Source organism: Geotrypetes seraphini, chromosome 19 (genome assembly GCF_902459505.1).
Source record: "Geotrypetes seraphini chromosome 19, aGeoSer1.1, whole genome shotgun sequence".
NCBI lineage: Eukaryota > Metazoa > Chordata > Amphibia > Gymnophiona > Dermophiidae > Geotrypetes > Geotrypetes seraphini.
In genome coordinates, this window is record NC_047102.1 from 38,761,200 (window position 1) to 38,788,527 (window position 27,328).

The 27,328-nt window shown below is 41.6% G+C and overlaps 2 protein-coding genes across 4 annotated transcripts in view; one reads left to right on the plus strand and one right to left on the minus strand.

Annotated features, from left to right (window-relative positions):
- LOC117352363 (PRKC apoptosis WT1 regulator protein-like) overlaps positions 1-15,964 on the plus strand; it is a 36,166-nt gene extending 20,202 nt beyond the window's left edge. Inside the window, exons 7-8 of one of the 2 annotated variants that reach the window (XR_004537666.1) lie at positions 8,852-9,081; positions 15,400-15,964. Coding sequence is in view for 1 of the 2 variants with exons in the window: in XM_033928800.1 (XP_033784691.1) it covers positions 8,852-8,938 (87 nt within the window). In the remaining variant the exon portion in view is untranslated. Of the gene's footprint in view, positions 1-8,851; positions 12,607-15,399 lie in introns of those variants that run through there. The other variant, XM_033928800.1, reaches the window with a different exon arrangement.
- Positions 15,965-23,293: 7,329 nt separating this feature from the next.
- Positions 23,294-26,680, minus strand: LOC117352361 (E3 ubiquitin-protein ligase TRIM56-like). 2 transcript variants are annotated; one of them, XM_033928798.1, is made up of 3 exons: positions 25,971-26,680; positions 25,722-25,880; positions 23,294-25,537 (listed from the first exon to the last, which is right to left on the minus strand). In XM_033928798.1, the coding sequence occupies exon 3, from the start codon at positions 25,517-25,519 to the stop codon at positions 23,483-23,485; it is 2,037 nt and encodes a 678-aa protein (XP_033784689.1). In that variant the 5' UTR covers positions 25,520-25,537; positions 25,722-25,880; positions 25,971-26,680; the 3' UTR covers positions 23,294-23,482. The 2 variants fall into 2 exon arrangements, with proteins under 2 accessions (XP_033784689.1, XP_033784686.1); XM_033928795.1 differs by having other exon boundaries at positions 25,679-25,880.
- Positions 26,681-27,328: the final 648 nt, after the last annotated feature.

A 27,328-nucleotide genomic window follows, 5' to 3' on the forward strand; every position in this document is an offset into this window, starting at 1 on the left:
TTTTTACAATCAGGTACTGAAGCATTTTCCCTATCTGTCCCGGCGGGCTCACAATCTATCCATAATGATGTTAAAGCAGCTGTAGTGGAAAGATTTAACAGGACTTTAAAATCCAAAATGTGGAGATATTTTACAGCCCATAATACCTTTACTTATCAAGACGTCCTACAGGCTATAGTGCACAGCTATAATTATAGTTTTCACAGAACGATACAGGCGAGGCCTGTAGATGTGACACCCTCAAACTCTTTGCAGATTTGGAAAACAGTCTACGGCAGTAACATCAAACGCGATCCCACCAAGGATCTCTTAATGAAAGGAGACCATGTAAGGCTATCAAAACTTAAAGGAAAATTTCAAATTACGAGCAGACATGGACGGATGAGATATTTATAATAAAAGATGTTTTAAACAGGGGTCAGAGAACAATATACAAGATACAGGATTACGATAGCGAAGCTATACAAGGTTCTTTTTATCCTGAAGAATTACTAAAAGTCAAGCCTCTAGAGGACAGAATATACCATATCGAAAAGGTTCTAAAGGTAAAAGGAGGGGGTAAGAACAAAATTTGTCTCGTGAAATGGAAGGGGTGGCCTGATAAATTTAACAGTTGGGTGAAGGCCTCAGAGATTCAAGACATCTGATTTTGTCTTTTGAAGCAGCACAGAGAGAGAAAAAAGCAAAATGAATGACGGTGGCTTTTATATCACATTGCCTAGCAATGCTTCGGCAGCTATGTTTCCCCATAATACCAGCTCTAATTTCACCATACAGGGTCCATGGGAAGCAGGGCTGGTGGAAATACAATACCCACATACTTGGGAAAATATTAAGGAAGACATAAAGTACGTTGTCACCTCTGGAGAAGGAAATGTACGCCAATTTACAATCCAGAGAGGATATTATGCGACCATGGGGAGGTTATTGGAAACCATGAATCATGACATTAGAAGCGCCTATGAGTCTGAGAGACCGCCGAGAATCATATATGACCCCAATACGCGAAGAATTCATGTAAAATCAGAGGATAAGTCTGTTATTTCTGCAGGGGGTGATTTGGCAACCATTTTGGGGGTAAAGGCTAACGTTAATACAAGGCATTCTCATTTCCCAGCAAATATCAAGGCCGGCTTTAATACCCTCTACGTGTACACCGATATTGTAGAGCACCAGTTAGTAGATGACCATTTTGTACAACTGTTGCACTGTGTTCCAGCTCTAGGGTCAGCGGATAAGTTTATCACCCTCACGTACGATAAACCGCACTATGTACCTGTGAACAAGCAGCACATCGATACCATCACATTTGAAATAAAGACGGATCAGAACAGGAACGTCTCATTTCTTTACGGGAAGGTGATCCTTAAGCTTCACCTGCGGCCCAGGAAGACTGTTGTGTTTTAAAATGTTGGTGTCTAAAGATTACGGAGACCCCAAAGCATACAAAAATTATTACACAGCACAAGCCGGTTATGGACTTTCAGGATATCACGTGGCCCCTGTCATGTACGGTGCCGGTGTAGGTGGCTTATTTCATAGTCTCTTTAGAAAAGCAATACCGCTTTTGAGAAGGGGTTTTTAAATTATTAAACCATATTTGAAAGGAGCCGCAAAAAACATAGCTAAAGATGTCATGGGCCATGTTGCAACAACCATTCTAAATAAAATAAACCATTCCGCAGAGCAGACGGGGTCGGGACTGGCTGTGGTTAGACGGGCTGTTAAAAGAAAGAGGACCCATCCTAAAGAGATTCTGCAAGGATCTCCAAAACCTTTTAAAAGAAAGAAACCTCAAGGTAACAAATCACAGAAGCTATCCAGCGGATCCAAGAAGAGAAGGACCCGTTCTAACGAAAAAAAAAAAACCATGGCTTTTGTACACAACGGCTCTGAAGAATGCATTAAATCAGAACTAGATCTGTTTGAGCTATCCCCAACCCAAACCAGTATCGAAAAAAGCATCTATGTGGAAATACCACCATTATCAGCTTTATCAGAAACAGCACCCTACCAGGTGAACACTGGTTGGCCCTCTATGTGACCGGGGACGGGACAGGAGAATTTTTTGATTCTTACGGACAACCACCGGATAGTTTATTCTTTCCTAACAGCATTATAAACTTTTTCAATAAACATTATATCATAATAGACAGTTACAGCACCCACTGTCTGAGGCCTGTGGCTATCACTGTGTGTTTTTTTACATCATCGCTGTAAAGGGCAACCTTTTGAAAATATTTTAGAAATGTATTCTGAAGATTTAATGCAAAATGATGAAATGGTACTGAAATTTGTAAAAAATAAAAAACAAGTCTTGTGTAGACCTTTTCAAAACCTGTTTCATACACCCCAGGGCTGTGTTTCCTACCATGAATGTCATGCTGTTTCTAAATAAAAAAAGTAAACATTAAAATCAATATGTCTTTTATTTTCTTGGCAGGTTTTGTATATAGTTCAGGAACCTTCATAGCTGGTCTCTCCTTGAGGCGTAACAGTATTTCTCTGTTGGCTGCGTTACCCACAACCGAGGAAGGCATATTTAATTGAGCTAAGGTTTGCATGAACTCCTCCCAGCCTAGGGGCCTTCTTTGCTCTGAAAGAGCATGGGTCTGCGTAACACTGCGAACGAGGTCGAGCAGGTTAGAACCACTGATAGGTGTTCCTTGGTATACAAATGTACCATCTACCACCCAGGATGCAACACTTTTGTTTTTTGACAGTTTGTTAAGCAGGACTTCGGCATTTTTCCTATAGCGCGTATTGATGCTGTTTAACACTTCTTGAACCACAGAGTCGGGTGGTATACTATTTTCTGGAGCGGAGGTTGTTGAAGCATCAACCGGTCCCTGTAGATACACATTTAGCTTTTCTTTTTCCATATCCCTTTATCTGTTCAACACGAGATAACGTTGTAACACTTCTGAGTAACGTTTAACTTTTTCATGGTCAGACATACCAGGACTCTGCAGTATGTTTTTCATTTCCTCGTCTAACCTAAGTATGATTGAGGTTCTAATATTTTCTTCCCGGTCTATGGGGTTTCTCAAGCGCTCGAGTTGTTGACTAGGGACCAGGTACATTTTTTCAGCGTGATGCATTAGCGGTTTGTCAGAAGACCCGTTATCAACGGTATAGCAAAACTTAACAAGGGCCCTATAAATCCGCCCGATTGTTTCACCAACTGCTTCTTTTTTTTTCTTAAGGGTTAATCTTTTATCACACAGTCTTTTTATGGTGTGACGCTTCCCTTTTAAAACCTTTATCTGGTTTTGTGAAAGCGGAATGTTACCTTTTAGGGTGTTGAGAGCGATTTCAGCTATAGCAGCCACCAAATCATCAGAGGCTGTATTCAGGATGGCTTTTCTGTGCTGCGGCGAGGCTTGGACTAAAAGTTTTAAAAGGGGCAGGTTTCTCTTTACACGGCTAGACATGTTACCCGAGACACGCCCCAGCGTATATGAAGGGATCTGGTTATGTATTCACAGCCTTTTACAGGTTGATTGTGGTTTTACACAATATACTGTTGTCCAGTCTGGCGGGAAAATATCCGTTCTCAATCTGTAAGCCTCAGGCATTGTGGTATTTAAGTCCACACAGAGATAGCTGTACGGCTTTCTGGTGGCATCCTCGAAGGCCTCTAAAAAGAATTGTGATTTTCCAGGGTACATCTGCCTAACCAGAATGGCTATCTGTAACTTATCTCTAGGATTCTTAAAGAGAACCATATATTTGGTGTTTAAAGTTATAGTCCGGCTTGTTTTACCCTGGAAGAAAACATTCTGAACTAAATATATGATGCTCAGGTTTCTGTGATGTATGTAAAGGCATTCTCTATTTTGCCGCTTTTACAGGCAGAATCCATTAGATCATCTATAATAACCAAGTTTACTTTATGGGTTGGAAACATTCGGTCATCGTTAATAGTATCAGGCAAAATGTCCGTAAAAGTAATAAAAGGGTATTTATTTAACATTTCTTTATACAAAGGTTGCCAACAACTATAACACCAAACAATATTGTCAGGTATGACAGACAATACAGGGCCAGCATGTTCTAACAGTTTTTTAACAAAGAAGCTTTTATGTTCTTAAGCTCTTGCCTGAATTGGACGGTCCTGCTAATATACAAGAGAAAGGGTGCGACCAGCGGGCATCCACCGTTCTAGTATCCGTAGGGTAGTGTGCTGAACCCATCCTCCTCCTTCATTCTTTTGTCATACACAACTTGCTGTGTTCTTTTAATCACACTGGTCTCTATAGCCCACCTCTTTTTGTTTCTTATAATACCGGTTTGTTGCACCCCTATCTTTTTCTGGGGTAAACCCTCTGCACCCGGTTTGTAGTCAAAAACTAGATCTTTTAAACTAGTAAAATTGATTTTCTGGCTGTTTTCTACATTTAACGTTATCCCTTTCACTTTCATACAGGTCTTTCCACTTGTCAGTTTGTAACCGTATGTTTTAGGACCCGCTGATACATACTCAGTTATATGTTCATCGGCAGGTATCTCACTGGTGAGCTCCCCTAAATAATCGCCCAGAGGGGGGTTCCAGTCACCTTCGCGGCTCACAAATATCACAGAATCTGTATCGTGGTATAGACAACATTCTTGTAGATTGTCTAGAAGTTTGTACAACTCTAAACGCGCATAGGCTGTTGTAAAACAGGCTATGAAAACATTAGTGTTACCGGGCAAAGTAGTGCGGTCTTTTGAGTGCTTCCAAGACACACAGGCTGTTTCATCATCGATAAAGTCACACGATGAAACCTCAAATTCAGGAGAAAACAGATATTTAAAGAGATCATCAGGCTCTCTGACAATGCTAACGGTAGGCAGGTTTGTCCTTTGACCAAATTTCCCCCACAGAGAATTTAAGAAAAGTTTTGCTATTTGGCGTTTAGCAGGGTTTAACTGAATATGGTCTGCCCGCAAAAGTACACCTTCTTTTCTATAGAAATCAGAGATGTACATGTTTTGTTTTTCTGTATCATTGCACCTTCGGGGGTAGTCAGAAGCCTCTTGTTTTTGACGGAGGTGTATTTTGATGTATTCAGAAAAGAGACTGTCAGATTTTTGCTCGAAATGCCAGATTTCATAGATTTCAACAACCACATAACCTTTTGCAATGGCAAAATCCATCTCCACCGTGCACCAAGTCCCCATGAAAGCTCTCTCCTCATCCGTATGGGCACACGTTTCCTGTTGCCGGGCGTCAGCACAAAGGAAACATAAGCTTACCGCCCACCCCTGACGGGTAACACCGGGAAAAAGAGCTTTCTTGGAGGATATACTTTTGCTTTTATAAAGCCAAAGTAATTTGTGAGTGGACCAAAGTTGTCATAAATGATTTGCGGATGACCTGTTGGATATTCCTTTGTTTTATTGACAAATGGGTATAGGCTGGTAAAATTGTAATAGTGTATTTTTCCCCCAGGTTTTGTTTTGTAGTATAGAGAAACAGCATTTGTTCTACCCCCCAAAAGGGCATCTCGTGGGACCAAGGGTTGTGGTAATGCAGCGCTAGCCAGGAAGTCTGCACAGCCCCTATCATTTTCTTTGACCATCAGCATCCACTCATGCTCCCACAGACTTATGACCTTAAAGCCCAGGCTTTCCAGGTAGGCTGTCTTTAGCTGCTTTTTGTAATAAAGAGAGCCATAGGTCGTGGCTGCTACAGGATTCTGGTCTTTATCATTATAGCAGACCGGACAGCCGTGATAAAAGCAACTATTAAATTCAAAAGCTGTTTCTACCCCATCAATGACAGCGTAACCGTCAAGAAAATAAGACCCCACCTTTCTTTCACCCCCGTTCAGAGCATGCATGATCTGTATATTTTGTGCAGCCTCTTGATACAGCAACCATTGAATAGAGGGGGATGAATATCTCTTTTTGTGTCTGTGATAGTTATCCGGGGGGATGAGCACCACTGTCTCGGGTTCTAAAAACATAAATCTGAACATACAGAGGCTAGGGTTATATATTGGAAAGGGTCTAAACAATTCATTAGAATTTCTGAAGTACCCTCACGTTCTACAACCACATCTTTCTGTGTCATTTTCATGATTTCTGCTCTGTAGAGAACACATGCCTGTCGCAAAATAGCCACATCCTGTTGACAGTAATAAGCCAGCTCTTTTTGCAAAATTCTTAGCTATTTCTGGGCAAGAATCCAAAGCTTTACCCGGTACTGTGCTTGGGTTCCAACTGCCGAAATCTCTGTTAAGACTTACTCCAGCCCATCTACACCCTCCCAGCCATTGAAGCCCTCCCCTGCCCATCCTTCTCCAAACGGCCATACACAGACACAGACCGTACAAGTCTGCCCAGTAACTGGCCTAGTTCAATCTTTAATATTATTTTCTGATTCTAAATCTTCTGTGTTCATCCCACGCTTCTTTGAACTCAGTCACAGTTTTACTCTCCAAAAAGTGTGTGTGTGTCTCTCTCTTACCGTGGAAGATCCTGGCTTTTCCAACATGTCTGTTGCTTCGGCGTCAGCAGCGGCTTCATAAAATTCAATATCTGAAGTATTATCCTCTGGTAGTTCATAGCCTACATCTTCATTTTCTGTGTCCGAATCATATAGCTTTTGAGCATCTGGAAACTCTTGTATTTCAGAATCTGTTAATTCGTGTGTATGCTCCCCGGTATCTGCCGTCACGTCAATCGGTTTTTCAGCCGGTGGGTAACCCTCTTTCTCCGCATTACAGTCTTTAAGAAAGGTACGAGGCCTCTTGGTAGGCCTTTTTTCAGTTACCTGCGTGTTAAAGGGGTCCATTTTTCTTTGTCTGATTCGTACAGTTTTTCTGTCTTCGGGTAACCCTCTTTTTCTACATCACGATCTTTAAGAAAGTAACTCAATCTACGAGCCTTCGTGACAGTCATTTTGTTTGACGGCTTGAGAACCTTTATTTCTGTTGCTAACAGCTGTGAGAACTTTTTATTTCTGATGTTAACAGCTGCTAAAGATCTAAGACATACATCATTATGACAACACCAGGGGGGCCGGGACAGGTTTAAACACACCTCCTCCCTCTCCCCCTTGACTTTATCAAGAAGGATGAACCAATGAGCTGTAAAGCCCTGTTAAATCTTTCCACTACAGCTGTTTTAACATCATTATGGGTCACAAAAATGGCTAACACCTTTTTCTTTTAATAAATTCTTCAGAGACTTATTTTAAAATTCTTTACCCTTGTCTGTTTGAAGTTTTTCAGGTGTATGCCCTAAATTAAATATTGTTTCAAAGGCTTTGGTAACTTCGTGACCGGTTTTTGTTTTTAAACTCACGACCCATGCATATTTTGACAGGATATTTATTACCGTTAAGATGTATTTGTAACCGTTGTTATAACGGGCAAAGGCTGACATGTCAACTAAGTCACTTTGCCACTGTCTGTCAACTTCCGACACAATTGTTTTATTTCTTTTAAAATGGATTCTAGCTGGTCTGTGTAAATTGTATGCGTTTTGACCGGTGACCCAATCCACTACATCTTTTCTCCGGACTGTTATATCACTCTTTTTAGCCGCTTGAAGTAGAGGGTTAATGCCTCCATAGCTTCCTGCCACGAATGGATCATAATAAATTTGCTTCAATAAAGATTCTTTCATAGCTCTGCCTTTTTAACAGAGCCCTGTTAGGTGACAGCTGCTTTTATTTATTTTTTTTTCAGATTGTTAAGACAACAGTAGGGGGCCGGGATAAGTTCAGACATGTTTAAACACACCTCCACCTCTCCCCCCCTTGGCTTTATCAGGGGAGGGGGGCTGGAAGGGGCTTATCAGCTGTTACCATGACAATAGGGGAGCTGGCCCATTAACCATTAGCTCAGAATTCCTACTGAAAGTGTGTTAAAAGCAGAAAATAAATAAATAAATAAATGCAACCTTTTCTCAATTGTTTCTGCTCCTGATCTGTTTTAAAAACAGGAAAGATTTTGTGAATGTCTTTTGTTTTGTGATCTGCTCTATCCATGAGCTCTTAAACCTTGTCTTTTAACTAAAAACTGTTAAAATAAAAGACGCTTCTTTTTCTGGCCACATCATTTCCGGGAGGGTTTTGACTAAGTCTGTTTCCCCTATTTCCGCCTACGTGGTCAGAAAAGCGCATTTCCGTCGCTTCATTTACCCTATTTCCGCCTACATGGTCATAAAAGCGCATTTCCGTCGCTTCATTTACCCTATTTCCACCTATATCATCAGAAAAGCGCATTTCCGGTAGGGGCAGGCACTCCCATTTCTGGTGATGTCATCATAAAGCGTATTTCCGGGGTCAAACACGCCCCCATTTCCGGTGATGTCATCAAAAAGTGCATTTCCAGGGCGGGACATGAGGGGGTGGGGCAATGGGAGGGGCAGGGCATGAGGGGCATGGCCATGGGCAGGGGGCCATGGGCGGGGCTACCAGCATTCATTCCTATGGGAGGGCGGGGCATGGGCAGAGAGTGGGGTGGGGCAATTGGCGGGCGTGGGGTGGGCGTGGCTTAACCCGGAAGTGAACACTGATTGGTTGATCCTTATCTCTGACAGCTGTCAATCATTTTGACATGAGGTGTACCCATTATACTACTAATGTATATCAGAAGACTCTTTTTTAAAAAAAAAATGTTCTATATGTACAAGCAAATGAGGATATAATTGCTAGAGTGTGTGTTTATAAAATATCCTCATCTATATTGAACTAGAGAATTATATTTGCCAACATTTGATTTGAGATTTCATTCAAAGGCATGCCTTATTTGTACCCACTTAAGATACTGCCTCGCAATGAATTAGAATATAAATTATTTAAAATAAATGCATGACCCTCTCATTGACTAGTTCTCATTGCTGTACATCCCAGGACCTAGATGATGCAAAAGACAAGAATCAGAGGCTTAGAGAGGAGAACCAGACCCTACTGAAAGTGGTGGGTCAACTGACCAGCTAAGGACGCATGGCATGTGGGCACATTCTGATTTTCACCTGCTTGCAGGAGATCAGGAGGAGCTGGTCTTCCCTGTTTCTCCAGTAGCTCACTGCAGACAGAAGCAGAAAGATGGAAGCAGGACGGCAAAACAGAAGAGTTTGCAGGTGAGAGAACCAAAATCGATATCTAGTGTAGGATGTTCATGGCTTGGGCAAAAGGATCTGTGGCCCTGGGAACTCCACAAGCACTAGGTTACTTGGAAAACTTTTCATCGTTATGTGAGATCAAAGCTTCACCTGTGGAAGACATGACGGTGAACGTGATAGTGTGAGAGAGAGAAAATGAGTGGCACTGCTTTGAGACTATTCCATGCACTGCGCTTTATAAAGTCACGCAATCACGGAACATTATTTAAAGAGAGCGGCGCAAGCAGCAGCTGAATTGTTATTTCACACTCAGCGATTCCCATATTTATTTACTCTCTGTTCAAGCTTCCCCTTGTGTGAGCAACTTCCCCCTGAGATGATGTGATGATGGAAAGACCTGCAAAAAGGGAGTAGAGATGGTGGGGGCAGCTGATACAAGGGCCAGTCAAGCAGGACCAAACTAGGTGGGGAGACACCATGTTGACCTTTTGAGTTGGTCTGCGAGCATTGTGAATCCAAAAGGGAAGGGGGATCTTGTATCCAAGTGATTCCTGAGTGAGGGTCTGAGGTCCTTAGGCAGAGTAGCACGCTATCTAAAACCAATGCAATTGGGTAGGTGGTCCATGGCTGCTAGCCAAAGCCGAGTGGATAAGGTGAGAACAATAAGGGAAAAATGAGACTGAAAGGACAGATCAGATTTTCCCACATTTCTGGGTAATTCTTTTGCATGAAATGGAAGGATGATGATTGCCACAGTTCTTTTCTTAATATTACTCTAAATGAATACTATGGAGGCTGAGATCCTGAAAGCAACATCTGTTTTCAAAAATCAGTCTCCTCCTACTAGTTTTGTAAAAATGTTGTACATCCATCATGGAATCTTTGCTTTTCCATGGTGGCACAGCCATGGCATTCCAGTTGTGACCTCACAGAGTTGCGTTATCACAAGAGGAACCAAGGTCCCCTCTTTTCTCCAGTGCCTCCTTAAAAAGAAGGCTGATTCTGAAAACAGATGTGAGTTCCAAAATCCCTGCCTCCCATGGTAATAGGCAGTAAGTTTAATTTATGTAGTAACTAGCTTTAGACACATCTGTCCTAGTCCCTTCTTCAAATGGATCTCAGTCATGGTGGAGTTGCTGCACACCTCTGGATATCAGCTGTTCTGGGCAGGGGAAGTGGGAACTGGATACTGTTGCAACTGGGCTCCTGGAGCCTTTACTGGGATAGGAGTGGACACAATGTGCCAAGGGGCAATTTCATGTTTTCCTGCTTATATTGTATTGCCATATGGGTATTTGTCATATCATTCACTGTTGTCAGAATTTGGCACACAAAGCTCCTGGATACTCCATACATTCTGAATCACTGTTCAGTGTTAGGGACTTGGTAAGCAGTTGTTCCCATTCTGAATGTGGCCTTCTCTGTTTGTGCTTCACTCTGATTTACAATTATCAGGCTACATAAAGTCATCTACATTAACGTTTCTCAGTATTTTCATGTTCAAGACACATCTGTATTAAATAAGCCATGCATGGCATACTAGCCTCCACGGAGAAGACCATTATGAGCATCTCTGTTCCAAATTTTAAAAGAGATGGAGTAGCGACACAGGAACTGATCACAAGTATAGAAGGGTGAATTAGGAGTGTTGGGAATAGCCAGCTCAGTTACCTTAGGGGTAAATATTCTGCCAGTGGCGGTCAGAGCTTTTTTCTTGGCCACCGCCGGCTTTATTTAAACACAACTATACAAAGTAGGGTAAATATAGTAACTACCGATATTCAGTTCATTAAAGTGCTATACCAAGACTACCATAACATAAAATTAATTAAATATTTAATTTATTGATTTCTTTAATTCAATTCATATCCTATAAACTAACAAAATTTATTTCATCTACATTTTAAATCTACAATAACATGTAATACAAAGTGCAAAGTGCTACTATTAACAAAATCATAGGCTGGGGAAAGCTTTAAAGTAGAGTCCATCAATCAATCTTCAAAGTTCTTAATGGTGTTAAGTTTTGAAGCCATTCAAGCCCAATGAAGCTCACTGAACTTGATGATGAGTCAATTAAAGTCCCAATGTCGCCTTCAGTTGTAATCCGTAGACTTGACCAAGCCAGTTGTTCCTTATATTCATGATCCAATAAGAAATGCTTAATCAGTTCTGAGGTTCTCTCTTCTTAATCTTTAAAGTTTTCCAGTTTTAATTACTTATATTGTTTAATCAGCATAAGCCTCCAACTCCAGCTGAGTTTCAGTTGAGTCCATCATCAGGGAGGTTGATATAAGTATCAAGATAATAAGAAGAGTTTTCTAAATACTAAATACTACATCCTAATAACCATTAATCCTCAGTTCCTAGTTATGAATACCTAACTTACAACTGTTTAAACTATTTAAAATTATAACTTTTACCTGAAATTACTTCTGATACAGATCTCCGGCTTTATGCCTGGATATTCAGTCCTGGGCCATGTCTGGGCACCAGTATTGAAGACCCAGATTTCTGTGGCAGGCTCTCCCTTATCCAGTTGTGTGATGTAAGTGAAGGTGGAAACAGACAGGACTGAGTTTTATGCAGTCCGATTTATGTAGGCGGTTAAGTACTGAATATTGGCATTTAATCGCGGAAATGTTGACTCTGCTTAGGCGTCGCTAGGCATCCTAGAGGTAGGCGCTTGTATATTAGGCCAGGTTTTACAGGGCCTAATTTACTGGTGCCTGACACGGATGCCTAAGTCAACCATGCCTATGCTCTATGCCTAACCATGCCTACTTTTGGGTACGCCTCTTTAGACGTCAGAGGTCACCTCCACTTAGGTGTTGCTAGGCTTCCTAAGAATTCAGCACCAAACTCTTAAATATTTTTTTGATTGGCTGAAAGCTGTCATGGTCGATTACCACACCAATTAAGCAAATTAAAAAAGAAAGTTGTATGTGGATCCCAAATTTAGGTGTCCACAATTAGGGCATTTAACAGTGCCTAATATAGGTACCATTTATAGAATCTGGCCCTAAGCAGTTAAGTGTATATCAGAAGACGGTCCTACCCAGTTAAATTGCTTTTAATATCAACCCCTTAGCTGCCAGTGTTCATCCCTGTCCCATCCCATTCCTTTAAGTCCTGCCTTAACCGCACAAGCCTCGAACACTTATGATTTTAAAGTATTTGAGGCTTGTGCAAATGAGGACAGAGCTTGCAGAAATACGGCAGGGATGGGGGACAAACTTGTTCCCATGTCATTCTGTGAGAGCGAGTCACAGCCAGTGTTGAGTGCACACTCTCCCCTTCCAACTTTCATCATGTCGACAGGTTGACTGAGCCGGGCTCAAAAAGAGGTGGCAGAGGATGAGGCGCTCCATGCAGTGTGTGGCTACACAAAGTGAGGTCCAGTTATTTGCATTGGCCCTTAATTTGCACGCTCCTATCTTGGAAGGAGAGGCATATGTGGCTGCATTTGTTCTGAGAAAGGAGGTCCTGCAGGTTTAAGAACCCCCCCCCAAGATTTTGCCTGTTGTTACAAGAGCCCGAGAGCAGAATCTGAGCATAAAGCAGCGGTGACTTTTTCCATGTCAGATTGCATCAGGTCTGCTGGCACACTGGTTGGGAAATGCTGCTTTACACAGATAGAATAGGATTCAGGGTGAGGAGTTTTGACACTGTGCTATTTCTGTTCAAAGTGCTAAGCGTGTTTTAGAAACAGTGAAAGAGGTGGGACTGAGGTCTCGTAAAACCCCTCTTCCACTGAATGTGTGTCCTTGGAAAAGGCACTTTTTTTTCCTAAATATGGTGTAGTTCGGAGATTCTCAACTGAGTCCCCAGGACATATCCAGCTAATCAGATTTGCAGTATATCCACAATTAGGGTTACCATGTGGCTCCAGAAAGAGGATAGATTGAGACATCCGGGTTTTGCTTCCACTGAAAGCAATGAGGACAGCTGAGTCATTTATTTAATTCTTTTTTTCCCCAAAGAGCTCAGAGCGGGTTGTAGGTTGTGGACTCCTGTTATGTTACAAAAATTAGATAGTTCTTTGTCTAATTGTCATCTAGAAGCAGGAACTTTAGATCATTTATTGTTTCATTGCCCATGTATTATGAATTTTTGGAAATCAATTTGGGACCAAATTAATAATTTATTAGATAACCCAGTGGCATTATCCTATGATACTGTGATATTTGGTATGGAAATGAGAGCAAAAAGTCAGATTTCTGCAAATAACAATAAATTACTACTTATAATGACTGGTGTTGCCATTCAGCAAATTACATATAATTGGAAGGATTGGATGAGATTAAATTACGTCTGGTGGAATTCTTTATGCCATATCTATAAAATGTTATAAACTTTGTGAATCTCACTACCCAATCACGTAATTGCGCTGTCGCACAAATCTTATGCACTAACACAGGTTGGTTTAGAGATTAACAGGGGTCTCAAGTACTCACCACCAGAAGCCTGAGTTATTTGTCAAAGCCACTGGCTGATACCGTGAGCTATCATCGGTCCCGTATCTTATCTCTATGCCTATGATTTGTGCATTTTAAATATATTAATATTGACTTACTTTGTTTATAAATTAATCCTAAAATCTATATTATTTAATGCTTCACCGTTCCAAATACTTCAGAATTACTTAGCTTTTTTTGTATCTTTTTCTTGCTGTTTTATTCCCATTCCATGTAATTCAGGATTTCTCAACTTATTTTCATAATGTTAATCCTATTATTCTCCTCTACGGAAGATCTCCGTTTCGCCCCACGTATTAACAAGGGGCTTCTTCAGGAAAGCACCACTGCCTCTATAGAAAAAGCAGACCATATAGTTTATATATTATTCCACTTAAAAGTTAGACACCTGCTAACATGCTTACTCTAAAATCATTGCGCTGAACAAGAATACAAGGCGGAGCTCTCGGGAACGCTATCTGCTCGCTCATGTAGCCTTAAAGCTGTTTTCTATACTTTAACTTATCACCAACACTGTTAATCCTATATTTTTACTACCTTACTTTTATTACTAATGGAAAATGCAAATATGTATTTTTTACGCACTGAGGAGAACTATATAACTAGGCAACTCGCCTAAACTCACTCACTCGAATATCAGAAGCGGCATTCAAACTAACTCACGCGCTCCAGCTTACAAACTAAAGATAATACTAATAATACCAGCAACCCAAACCTCTTAGCTTCCTTGGGCGTAAACCTCCTAAAGAAAGACACGTTGGCTCCTGCTCAACAGCCTCAGGCTCAAACATTGGAGTCTGCATACAGCTTAAAGAGTCCAACTATTTAAAGGCTTACAAGGGCGTCTGATGTCATATCCGGCAACTCGTGATGCCGGTAACCATTCACTCCGCCACCACATAAATGATATTACGTCATCAAACTTATTCAAATACACCCAATGAACCAATCGTCTGTTTTACTTTTTTCATTATGTATCTTTTATTTTGTGTTTTGATTGTCCTACCATACATCATGAACATAACTGAACCCTGTAAACGTAGACCAAAAAGACACTGCTAAACAGCTAAAGCCTGCCCAGTATTGACATTATTTAGAAAAAAGTTTGCCAGTTAATGGCTATATTCAACCCACGAGGTTGTAAGCTTCCCAACCGGTCAATCCACCTCTGCTCTGTCTGTAACAACTTTTTTCCCCTGTCCCCTCCCCTTACTGCAACCTCTATCCTATCTATAATCATGCGTTTAAGTTGGTTAAACTCATGTTGATGGTGTAAGCAGTGAGCTACTAACGGAGCTTCTTTCCTGCTATGTTTTAAGCAGGATTTATGTTCCGCCATGCGGATGTTGAATTGTCTAGTCGTTTTCCCTACATAGATTTTCTGACAGGGACACATGATAATATAAACGACATTATCAGATTTACATGTAGTGGTATGACGTAATTGATACTGTCTATGATTGTTAGGATTTTCAAACACGCTTCCCTGCATCGTTAGTATTATCTTTAGTTTGTAAGCTGGAGCGCGTGAGTTAGTTTGAATGCCGCTTCTGATATTCGAGTGAGTGAGTTTAGGCGAGTTGCCTAGTTATATAGTTCTCCTCAGTGCGTAAAAAATACATATTTGCATTTTCCATTAGTAATAAAAGTAAGGTAGTAAAAATATAGGATTAACAGTGTTGGTGATAAGTTAAAGTATAGAAAACAGCTTTAAGACTACATGAGCGAGCAGATAGCGTTCCCGAGAGCTCCGCCTTGTATCCTTGTTCAGCGCAATGATTTTAGAGTAAGCATGTTAGCAGGTGTCTAACTTTTAAGTGGAATAATATATAAACTATATGGTCTGCTTTTTCTATAGAGGCAGTAGTGCTTTCCTGAAGAAGCCCCTTGTTAATACGTGGGGCGAAACGGAGATCTTCCGTAGAGGAGAATAACAGGATTAACATTATGAAAATAAGTTGAGAAATCCTGAATTACATGGAATGGGAATAAAACAGCAAGAAAAAGATACAAAAAAAGCTAAGTAATTCTGAAGTATTTGGAACGGTGAAGCATTAAATAATATAGATTTTAGGATTAATTTATAAACAAAGTAAGTCAATATTAATATATTTAAAATGCACAAATCATAGGCATAGAGATAAGATACGGGACCGATGATAGCTCACGGTATCAGCCAGTGGCTTTGACAAATAACTCAGGCTTCTGGTGGTGAGCACTTGAGACCCCTGTTAATCTCTAAACCAACCTGTGTTAGTGCATAAGATTTGTGCGACAGCGCAATTACGTGATTGGGTAGTGATATCTATAAAATGGAAAGGTTTATTGCATTACAACGGGGATATTTTAAGAAGTTTCAGGATGTGTGGAAACCATTGACAAAGTATTGTAAAGATTAATTTGAATTTGTTTCCCTTATATTTATCAACTTAAGGTATAGGGAGGGGGGAAGTTTATTATTATATGTTTTATATGATAATGAAATATATGGGAGGGAGGGATGGGGAAGGGATAAGAATTTATGAAATATATCAATGATTGTTTGTAAGTGATGTATTTATTGTTAATATGAATGAATATATTTAACACTTAATGTATTTTTGAAAATGAATAAAGAATTAATTTAAAAAAACAAACAAACATACATAATATACAGTTAACAGGTTGAATTTGCCATAGTTACAGTTCAAGATGTACATCTGGGTTTTACTTCCACTGCTTTCAGATGCACTGCATCCAGATGTTTCAGTCCGTCCTCCTTTTTCTGGAGCAATATAATAAATATGCATAAGATAAATTTGCACATGTAGGAGGTAGCGCCTACACATTTATCTCACACATATATATTCATTGAGGAGATCCTGAAAACCTGGCTGGCTTGGTTCTAAGGACTGGGTTGAGAACACCTGAGCCAGGTGTAAATTGATCAATAATAAACACCACTGCTTCTCTTCTGTCTACCCCACTGGAAACTCTCAGGTAGTCCAATTGCTAGACATATGCAGTGGCCTTGTCCTCTTGAGATGGCTGCCTGTATAAGTTTGAAGTGTAAACCATGTATGAATGAAAGGCACTACATAGATACATAATTTAATATTATTATGAATAAAAATGAAGTTTAAGAAAATTTGACACCTTGTCTTTTGTTCTTTTAATTGGATTTTAGAAGCACAGAACAGAAACAAACATTCACAATCCTCATCTAAACAAGAACAAATGCTACCAGCAAAATTTTTATTTATGTTGGGCCCCTTATATAAAACCATGGTGGTGAGTTCCCAGCACAGCAAATGTGACTCAGCCCATAGGAACTAAATGGGCTGCGTGGGACTTGCTATCGTGGCTTTGTACAAGGGTCCCTTATTTGGCATACAAGATCAATTTTGACATAGGCAACATACAAGATCCATAGAAACAATACTCAAGTAATAGTAAATATTTGCGGCATCTTATGCTACTTACAATATTGGCACAATGCATAATAAAACATTTTGATAGAAAGCATAGGATGTAAAGCAAAGGTGGAGTGAGATAGAGAATAAGGGGACTAATTTAAAAGAAAGTTGCATGAAAGGTGCATGAATTTAAATCTCGGGTAGGGGCGGATAAGCAAGTCCCATTCTAGTGCTGTATCTGCAGCTGGTGTTGGTCTTTGTATTTGTGAGACTAACAAGTTGCTTCTTTGTTAAAGGCTTGGGAGAAGAGCCAAGCTTCCAAATAAAAGTGACTTGGAATGTATTATGCAGTAATTATAATTTGCCAGCCAAGTAAATATAACATCTCCATGCCCAATCTCCACCCATGCCACGGTCCCTGAATGAAAAGTTTTCAAAAATTCAGTAACGCATGGCTTAATGAGCAAACTACCACAAAGCCCCTTACCGCAATCACGTTGGAGCCCGTTTCCACACGTTAATTCCGTGATACAGTGAGAATTGTGGTTTCCCCATTCCCCCAGGCTGAAGCCGTACTCTGTTGTTGCATCACCATCAGAGAATGACAAGGGGATGAATTTTCCCCCTTCCCCGCGGGACCTCATTTTCCTGCGTGGTTTGGGGAAAAATTTGTCCCCGTGTCATTCTCTAATCACCATAACAATCACTATGCAGGGCTGGCTGTGGTGCCCTGAGCCAACATTTGCATTGGCATCTCCCCCATGATCTAGTAGCTCCCCCTTCATCTCAAGTTTCCCCTTCCCAATGCTGGTGATGGAGGGCAACAAAATCCTGAATCTCAGTTCAGCATCTCTTCCGAGGAAAAAAAAAACTTGATGCGATATAAAACAAAACTAAACAACTTGATGCGATATAAAAAAAAAAAACTTGATGCGATATAAAACAAAACTAAACAACTTGATGCGATATAAAAAAAAAAACTTGATGCGATATAAAACAAAACTAAACAACTTGATGTGATATAAAAAAAACAACTTGATGCGATATAAAACTAAACTAAACAACTTGATGTGATATAAAAAAAACAACTTGATGCGATATAAAAAAAAAACCCAACTTGATGCGACATATCCAGAGTTACTAAGTTGCATTTTATGGTTTATTTATTTAATATGTCATACAGCAACACAGAGATTAGAATATATATGGTTTTCAAAATCGATAAATGATTAATATAAACAAAACCACTAAATAACTAAAGAACTGAGCCTGGAGTATTTGCTTTTTCTTGGGTTTGTAAGTCTCAGAATATGGAGCATTTCCCCCCCCCCCAAAAAAAAAAAGGGGTTTCTTATGGAAGCAATCCACTTGCTCCTACTCACTTCATTGGCTATAACCCACCCTCTCTCTCACTAAAATATGTTTTATTTGTTTAAACCGCCAATTTATTTCTCCATGGAGTAAAAACTCCAAAAATTCCCAGCTCAATTCAGGACACAGAATCGGCAGGAGCTGTTGCACTGCTTATGAATGGTAAGCACTTTTGAGTATTTGTTAAAATATTGAAAATACTATGTTATCTTGAGCCAGCTAATAGCTATTTCTTGCATTTGTAGACCTTGCTGTGATTAATTTTCCTGATGCAACGGGGGTGCTATTTTGCCCCGTGAAACGCAGGCTGTGTCAGATGTAAGCAGAGAGGCTAGTTTTACAAGCAAGCCTCTGAACTCCATTGTTACTTGGCAAGAAATACAACGCCAAAAGATAATTACAAAGAAAAAGCACTATGGCTTTATGCTTGCACTAGTCTGCCAATTCTGCGTCCTGAATTGAGCTGGGATTTTTTTTAAATAATGGAGTTTTTACTGAGGGCCTTCGGTGTAATCTGGCTCATATTACCTTGTTCCCAAAACCTGGGAAGGACCCCACTCAGGTGGGTTCCTATTGCTAGATCTCGTTATTGAACCAGGACGTCAAGTTGTTGGCTTCATTTTGGCGACCAGGCTCAATCTGTTTTTACCCCAGCTCATTTGGGATGATCAAGTGGGGTTTGCTCTGCAGCGTTATGCTTCCATGAATCTACTTAAGGCGTTAACAGCGCTTCATGAGCATGGGGGTGGGGGAGGTACTTCCGTGATTGTAGGTCTTGATATGGAAAAGGCATCTCATAGCAGTACCTTTTCTGGGTGTTAAACAAGTATGGACTGGATGGGAATTTTCTCACCTGGATTAGGGGCCTTTATGCTATGCTGACAGCGCAACTCGTTATTAATGGCGGCCTTACGACTTCTTTCTAGCTTGCTGTTCGTCTTGGCCATTGAACCACTTGCCATTAAGATTCGCTCTAGTCGTGAGCTGCGCGATATTCAATTAGGGAGTACGGAATGTTGTATCACCTTGTTTGCAGATGATATTCTGCTTTTTCTGGATCAGGCTGAGTTTGGTACCCTTTCGGGTCTAAAGGTGAACTGTGAGAAATCCAAATTATTACCCTTGATGGGCCTTGGGTGGGAGCCATGGCATACTACTTTACAAATACCCCCGGTGACTAAACCGATGCGCTATCTGGGCATTTATTTGCACTCGGATCCCCGGGTCATGTATAAATGTAACGTTTTGGCTGTTATTGATAAAATTCAAGCTCTCTGTCAGGCTTGGAAGGATATCCCGCTGTCTCTATTGGGAAGGGCGGCCTTGATTAAAATGATTCTCCTGCCCAAACTTTAGTACCCTTTGTAGACAGTACCTTTTTGGACCTTTCAGCGAGATGTCGGCAAACTTCGTTCTCTCTTCACTACCTTTGGCGTCGCCGGTCAGCGCGCATTGCCTATGCGAAGCTGACATTTGCTAAGAGGGAGGGAGGCCTGGGTCTCCCTGATGTTAAAGCATATAATGTGGCTGCTCTCATGAGGTTCATTCATGAGGGGGTGACGGGGGTTGCTCGGTTTTCCCCTCCGGGATGGATAGTGTGCTCCTTTCACTTTTTAAAATTTATTACATTCCCCCCACAGTACTGGGGGTAATTTGCCCTCCAAATTGTGGTTCTTGTGACCTTTCTGCCTCGCTTGGCGGTGGTGGCACCGTGCACAGGCCAAGCCCTCTTTAGCATCTACTTTTCTGCAATTGCAGGGTAATCCCAACTTTCTTCCGGATCTTAGCAACTCCCCTTTTGCTGAATGGGCTGCCTGGGGGGCTTTGACTCTTTCCCATATGATTGATACAGACACGGGTGTTTTCTCTACGTTTGCTCATTTTAGGGACCGGTGGGAGATCCCCAATCATCAATTCTTTGCCTATTTACAAGCTCGGCATTATTTTCAAAGTCTCCACCAGCAGTATGGGCTGGAGTGGCGGTGTGGTCCCCTGGATGAGTTTCTACTCAGTATTCCGGCCTCCCAAAGTTCCCTCTTGATATGGTACAGGGTGATTCGTTCTTCTGCTTCTCAGGGGCCACTAAATATTCTAAGAGACTTGTGGAATCGGGACCTCTTGGTCCAGTATACCCCTGCAACATTTCTGGAACTTTTTAGCACCTTGCATGCTTTTGTGAAATCTGCAGCTTGGCAGGAGACCCAATTTAAAGTCCCGTATGGGCTTGTGGGGGGACGCATTGTGCACCAAATGCAGGGGGGCTCCTGGGACGCTATTGCATTCGTTCCTGGAGTGTCCCGCGCTCTCTTTGCGCAGCTTCACTTGGTATTGCAGCAACACCTCGAGTGGGACTATAAAACGTTACTTCTGGGGGATCAGACTCTACTGGAAGCACAGGGCCTCACTAAACTGCAGCTTCAATTTATTTGTATGACTCTGTTGGCGGTTCGCAAAACGATCTTACAACATTGGATCCAAGATGGGATCCTTAGAGAGCTGGTTGAGTCAGATGTCTGAGCTGACTCATTTTGAGCTTAGCTATTATAAGTACTCGTCAATCCTGAAGTGTGGGCCTATCTGGCTTTGGGGAAGGTGTTCCTGCAGTTGCCTCTAGTCTCCCGACAGGTGTGGGAGGGGAGGGGGCAGTGTGAATGGGGGGTTTGCTTGTGGAATGTTTGTGGTAGGGTTGGCTGGTTGTCCGATTTGAGTTGTGTGGTGTACCTGTTGTTCTATGTGCTGGAGGTTATGATTTAGAAAATTGTGGGGCTGACGGGAAAGCAGGATGGCCCTGTGGTTGGACCGTCTGGGAAAGGGGGACGTGGAGCCCTCACCTGTTTTGTTGATTGCGCCCACACTCGGTGCCTCTGCTTAGGTTATTTTTTTTTGGTGCATATTTGTTTTGGGTGTGGTTGGGCTCCTCTTCCTACCTCTTTCTTTGTTTGCTCTGGCTTATATATTTTGGAACTGTTTGCAATGTTTTTAGCAGCTTCTACTTTTCTTTATGCTTGTATATCTGCACCTTGTGCCATACTGTTTTCTCTGCTTGCCTCTTTAATAAAAATGATATTAAAAAAAAAAAAGTAACCAGTGACCACTGTTGAGTAATTTACTTTCCAAAAGTAATATAAAAACAGTCACTAGTTTCATTAAGGAACAGGAATATGTTAAAGTTACTAGTCTAGATAAGTTACTGTGCAAAATAATATTTTACCTATAAAAATAATATATTACTGCTCAATTCTGAATATAACGTGTGCATACTTGATCTCGATCTGTCCTTGCCTTGCGTTGGTCTTACTCTCAACTACTGGAGCTGCCATCAAAGCCCATCCAGATCTGAATAGCCATAATTGGGGCACAGACCGTAGAAATCTGCTCGGTTGCTGGCCTTGTTCACTGCACCGCTAAGTTTTCTTTGAATTCCATGCTCCTTCCATATGGGAATTGCACGCATTTTTGAATTCTGTTGGTTTTCTACTCTACCACCTCTTGCGGGAGGGCATTTCAGGTATCTACTACGTAAAATGTTGTTTTACTTACAGAAACGGTGTACAAAAATTATCCTGCTGGATCATAAATTCTGCCCTCTGGATTGGGTGAACCTGGGGATGCTGCTAAGGCAGTGTTTGCAGTCCCTAATATTGGGAGGGGGGAAGGGGGAGTTTTGGTCACTCTGTGGGATTGATGCCTTGAGGACTGGAATCGGTGCCCACCTTTGTAAAGTTCTGAAGGCAGCCTGGTTCCATAACTCAGGAATACTACAAATGGCCCAACTGTTTGGGGAGCGCAAAATGAAGCCTCATGGTCCCAGCCTAGCTCTGACTGAGCTGGAGCGGACAAAGGACAATTGTTAACAATTTTAGCCTATATACCAAAGTGGTTTTGAACAAAAATCATATAGTCAAGTCACAGGAACACAAAGCAAGACAAGCAAAATAAGAACCAGAAATTTACCATTCACAGCCCAGCTTTGAATCTAATATTAAGAGCTATGACAGGGGTGTCAAAGTCCCTCCTCGAGGGCCGCAATCCAGTCGGGTTTTCAGGATTTCCTCCATGAATATGCATGAGATCTATTAGCATACAATGAAAGCAGTGCAATTAGATCTCATGCATATTCGCTGGGGAAAACCTGACTGGATTGCGGCCCTCGAGGAGGGACTTTGACACCCCTTAGCTATGATCTTTTGTCATTGTGGTCATACAGGCAAAACAACTCACCACTGTGGATATCTGGAAAACCAGTAGTTGTGAACCTTAATAAATAAATAGGATCATGATCAGACTACTGAGGTCCTAGCAGATCGTGTTCTTCTGGATCCCCATCCTGTTCAAATAATCTTGGTGAATGAACTCTATTCTCAACAACACAAGCTATGATATTGCAGTGCCAATCCTAGGAGAAAACAAACTTAACTATTTTATTTTCCTTGCTGCATTAAATAAACCCCCACTGATGATTAAAAAAAGCCTAACGCGGCTTTGTAAAAAGTGTGTGTGTGGAGGGGAGTAATTCTTTATTGCCATAGTTTAAAATTGTTTTCTCTGGTTAGACCCTGTTTAGACCACTGTTCCCAATCCTGTCCTGGAGGATCACGGATAGCCCTAATGAATATGCATGGAGCAGATTTGCATGCCTGGCACCTCCATTATATGGAGATCTCTCTCATGCATATTCATTAGGGCTAGCCTGAAAACCCAACTGGCCTGGTAGTCCTCCAGGACAGGGTTGGGAACCACTAGTTTAGACTGTACTTATGAAACTTGCATTTAAAGGTATTAAATTTTAAATCAGTGTCTGGAGTTACTTGGCTAATCTTTTCCTTACAATTATTTAATCCTTTATTCCAGGGGTGCCAAAGTCAGACCTCGAGGGCCGCAATCCAGCCAGGTTTTTAGGATTTCCCCAAATGAATATGCATGAGATCTATTAGCATATAATGAAAGCAGTGCATGCAAATAGATCTCTTGCATATTCATTGGGAAATCCTGAAAACTTGGCTGGACTGTGGCCCTCGAGGACCGACTTTGACACCTGTGCTTTAATCATTTATTTTTCGGAATAAAGTCTTGCAGTTATCAGTTACACTGACATTTATAAACTCGATAATTCCCTTGTAAGTATGTTAAGACACATTAGAGCATTTGCCTAATAAAATTGCTCTGTCATGTGACCTACTCAGAGCCAGTGTGAAATTCATAAATACTGATACGAGTGTTATCGTGAAGCAGAACAAGACGTCCATGGCTATCAATACAGACAAGGCGTGGCTTTGTCACCCCATTATTGGCATTCAATAACACCTCCCCGTTTTCTCCATCTGCTGAGAATGCAATCACTTCATTTGTACTGACCACCAAGATGTTATCAGAATCATCCACACATAGGCTGAAAGGTTTGGTCAGTATGGAGTTGGAACTATTTAGAATGTAGATAATCTGGCCCGATCTCTCGAAGATGACAATCTGTTGCATGGTGAAGTCGGCCACAATGAAATTCTCCAAGCTATTAATGGCAATAAAGAGGAACCGACCTCCCTCATAGCCACAGGGGCGAACACGGTCAAGGCATTCTCCTTTGGTGTTATAGAGGGAGATTGAGCAAAGGGTCCCCTCACTGACTGCCACATACTCAGACTCAAAAGAGGTGATAGGGTACTTGTAATCATCATCCTGACCTCCTCGCATTTTTAATTTGTGCTGGAAATTTCCACCAAGGCTCAGGAAGTAGAGGTAACAGCTAGCAGAGCAGGCTAAGGTATTTCCACAGATCACAACACTGCAGACAGTGATGTTGTCATCATCTGTGAGTTCAATGGACCTGCGGAGGTCCCCATTAAAAGAGAAGCGCTTTATTTCATTATTCTCACTGTCTACTACCAGAATTCCTCCTTCACCAGGAAAAGCAGCAATTCCAGTGACCTTAGGCTCGTAGTCATTCTCCTCATCAACATCTATGTCAAATGTATTTGTACAGAATAGTTTTCTCAAAGGTCGGGGATTGAAGCAAGAGTTATTTGGCTGGGGGTTCTGTGTGGTCACCAGAGGGGCATTTGTTGCTGAGTTTGAAGAGACTGCATTTTTTGGCTGTTTGTTGCTATATAGGTCTTCTTCAGATATATCTAAATCATGTGTTTTTGAGTCTTCTGAGAACACAACAAAGAGGGGTGGTAATTTGGAAAGGATTTCATTTAGATCTATATCTAGCAAAGGGATTTTGGTTTCCAGCTGCTGTGGTTTAAAAGTTTGCAATTCTTGAATCTGATTCCTCATGGTCTTCTCTAGGTACATAATCTCATAGTCCTTTCCCACGTCCATCACCTCTTGTGAAAATTTTTTTGTGTTGATAGCCTTATCCATTTGGCTCCGGAGCTCATGCATCACAGAAAGGTATTCTTCCATTTGTTCCTTCTGAAATGTGGCCAGTCTCTCAAGAGCAGCTTCTTTTTGCTCTGTTAGGTGAGCAGTGATTTTATTCACATAGTCAGTGATGTGCTCTTTGATACTATCTCCTGATGCTTTTAGCTTTTCAATTGACTCCTTCACAACTTTTTGTTGCTTACAGATGTTCATGATATTACTATCTAGCCCTTCAATCATCTTCTTCACTTCAGGCCTCTTCTTCCGTACTTCATCTGGCATGGATCCTACCTCATGCTGGATATGAACTAAGAGGCGACAGTCCCTGCAGATAGCTGAATTACAGGTTTTGCAGAAGAACCTCAGGGGCTCCCTCTGGTGGTCCTGACAATATATCTCTTGACGAAGTCTCACTTCTTCATCATATAGGCCATCTAAGAATTCATTCAGGTTAACCACCTTGTGGTTACGAGTCTGACGAGAGCAGTGATGGCCTTGGGTACATGACTGACACAAGAAATCATTGCAGTCTAAGCATCGGGCTATAACTGGCTGGCTAGAACAGCAAATTGTGCATCCAAAGTCTTTTATCTTCTTGGTCTCGAAGAGGTCAAGGAGATTATTGATGAAGAAGTTAGTTTTCAGATTGGCAATGCCATCCTTGACGTTCACCTCCATCCGGCACTCAGGGCACTTCAAATAATTCCTTTTTACGAGCAACTCTAGACAATGTTGGCAGTAGGTGTGAAGGCAGGGCAGAAGTTTTGGGTTCTTGTACAACTCAAAGCAGATCTTACAGCTCAGATAGTCTTCTCGGATCAGGTCGGGCAATGAGATAAATGCTTGAGCCATTGTGCCCCAACAGAAGAACTGAAATATAAATTTAGCAAGCAAAAATTATTTGAAAAATGTCAATATAAAATTATAGAATTGTGATTGCTGTATTCAACCAAATATGTGGAATAAGGGTCAACAACCAAGCTAAAGGTGATACAATTTCATTAAGCTAACCTAATTCCCAACGCGAGAAGCAACTCCAAACTCTTGCTCGTACCAGCGTCGTCTCTCCTTCAGATGTCACTTCTGGGTCCTGCGCCTAGGAAATGAAGCCAATGGCGAAGAGGGTGAGGGAGAGGTGCCACTGTCCCAGGTGCCTCACACCACTGGTCTCCGGTTACGTCGTGCAACAAAGCCAGTCAGCTGACAGGTCTCTCTAAATCAAAAACACAAATGCCATTGAAACTACTTATTTATCCATTTTCCCCCAAGTTTGAACACAATTTCTCAGCAGGTAAACACTCACCAGTGCAGTCTTCCTCTTTGAAGCCGCAGATGCTCTCTCTGCACGTCTCCAGGGTGGTCGAGACTTGAATAGGAGGCGATAAAAATGAACTACCGGTGGTTCACTGCAAAACACTGAAAAAGGGATCTTTTGCTGAATCCTGATCTGGGCTGATGAATATTGAGAAACACCACTTGCCAAACCATCTGTCTTAATGTGCACATAGGGTGCAATTCTATAAAAGGCCACTAGAGTAGAGGAGGTGGCCTACTGGTTAGAGGAGCTGCCTCGGCCCCCTGAGGTTGGAAGTTTGATCCCAGCCTTCTCCCTGTGACTCTGGGCAAGCCACTTAACTCAGTAAATCCACACAGCAACCTCAAAAAGGAGTGGAATTAAATATCTACAAAAAATACTCCCTTATTAACTTTGGGAGCTTTTTCTAGTGCTGGTCCAGATGCAGGGAATGCCATTCCATTGTATATTAGAAAGCAAAAAGATGCGATTGTTTTTAAGAGGTTCTTGAAAAGACATCTCTTTTGCGAAATGAGTGTTGAGCAATTTCATTGCATAAATTGTATGATATCTTGATGAAATTTATACATGCCTGTCTTATGGCCGTTTGTAATGCTTAGACTAAGATGGTTAAGGGGCTGGAGGAGTTGCCGTACAATGAAAGATTAGAGAAACTGGGCCTTTTCTCCCTCAAACAGAGGAGATTGAGAGGGGACATGATCGAAACATTCAAGGTACTGAAGGGAATAGACTTAGTAGATAAGGACAGGTTGTTCACCCTCTCCAAGGTAGGGAGAACAAGAGGGCACTCTCTAAAATTGATAGGGGATATATTCCGTACGAATGTAAGAAAGTTCTTCTTTACTCAGAGAGTGGTAGAAAACTGGAACGCTCTTCCGGAGTCTGTCATAGGGGAAAACACCCTCCAGGGATTCAGGACAAAGTTACACAAGTTCCTGCTGAACCAGAACGTACGCAGGTAGGGCTAGTCTCAGCTAGGGCGCTGGTCTTTGAGAAGAGGGCCGCCACGTGAGCGGACTGCTGGACACGATGAACAACTGGTCTGACCCAGCAGCGGCAATTCTTATGTTCACTAAATAAAAAGATAAAAGCATTCCCCCTACTGTTATTGTTTCTCTACCTCCATGCTGTGCCTTGCCTTCTGGCCTGCCCCCCGGTGTTATCTTCGGGTCGGTCTACGGTACGATCAACGCAGCGTCTTCCTGCAGTGCACAAAGCTGTGGGCAACGGCTCTTTGCGCCTCATCTGGAAGCCTTCCCTCTAATGTTGCAACGTCAGAGAGAAGGCTTCCGGTTCAGGCACAGGACGCACGTTGGAGCCTTTTCCCACAGCTTTGTGCACTGCAG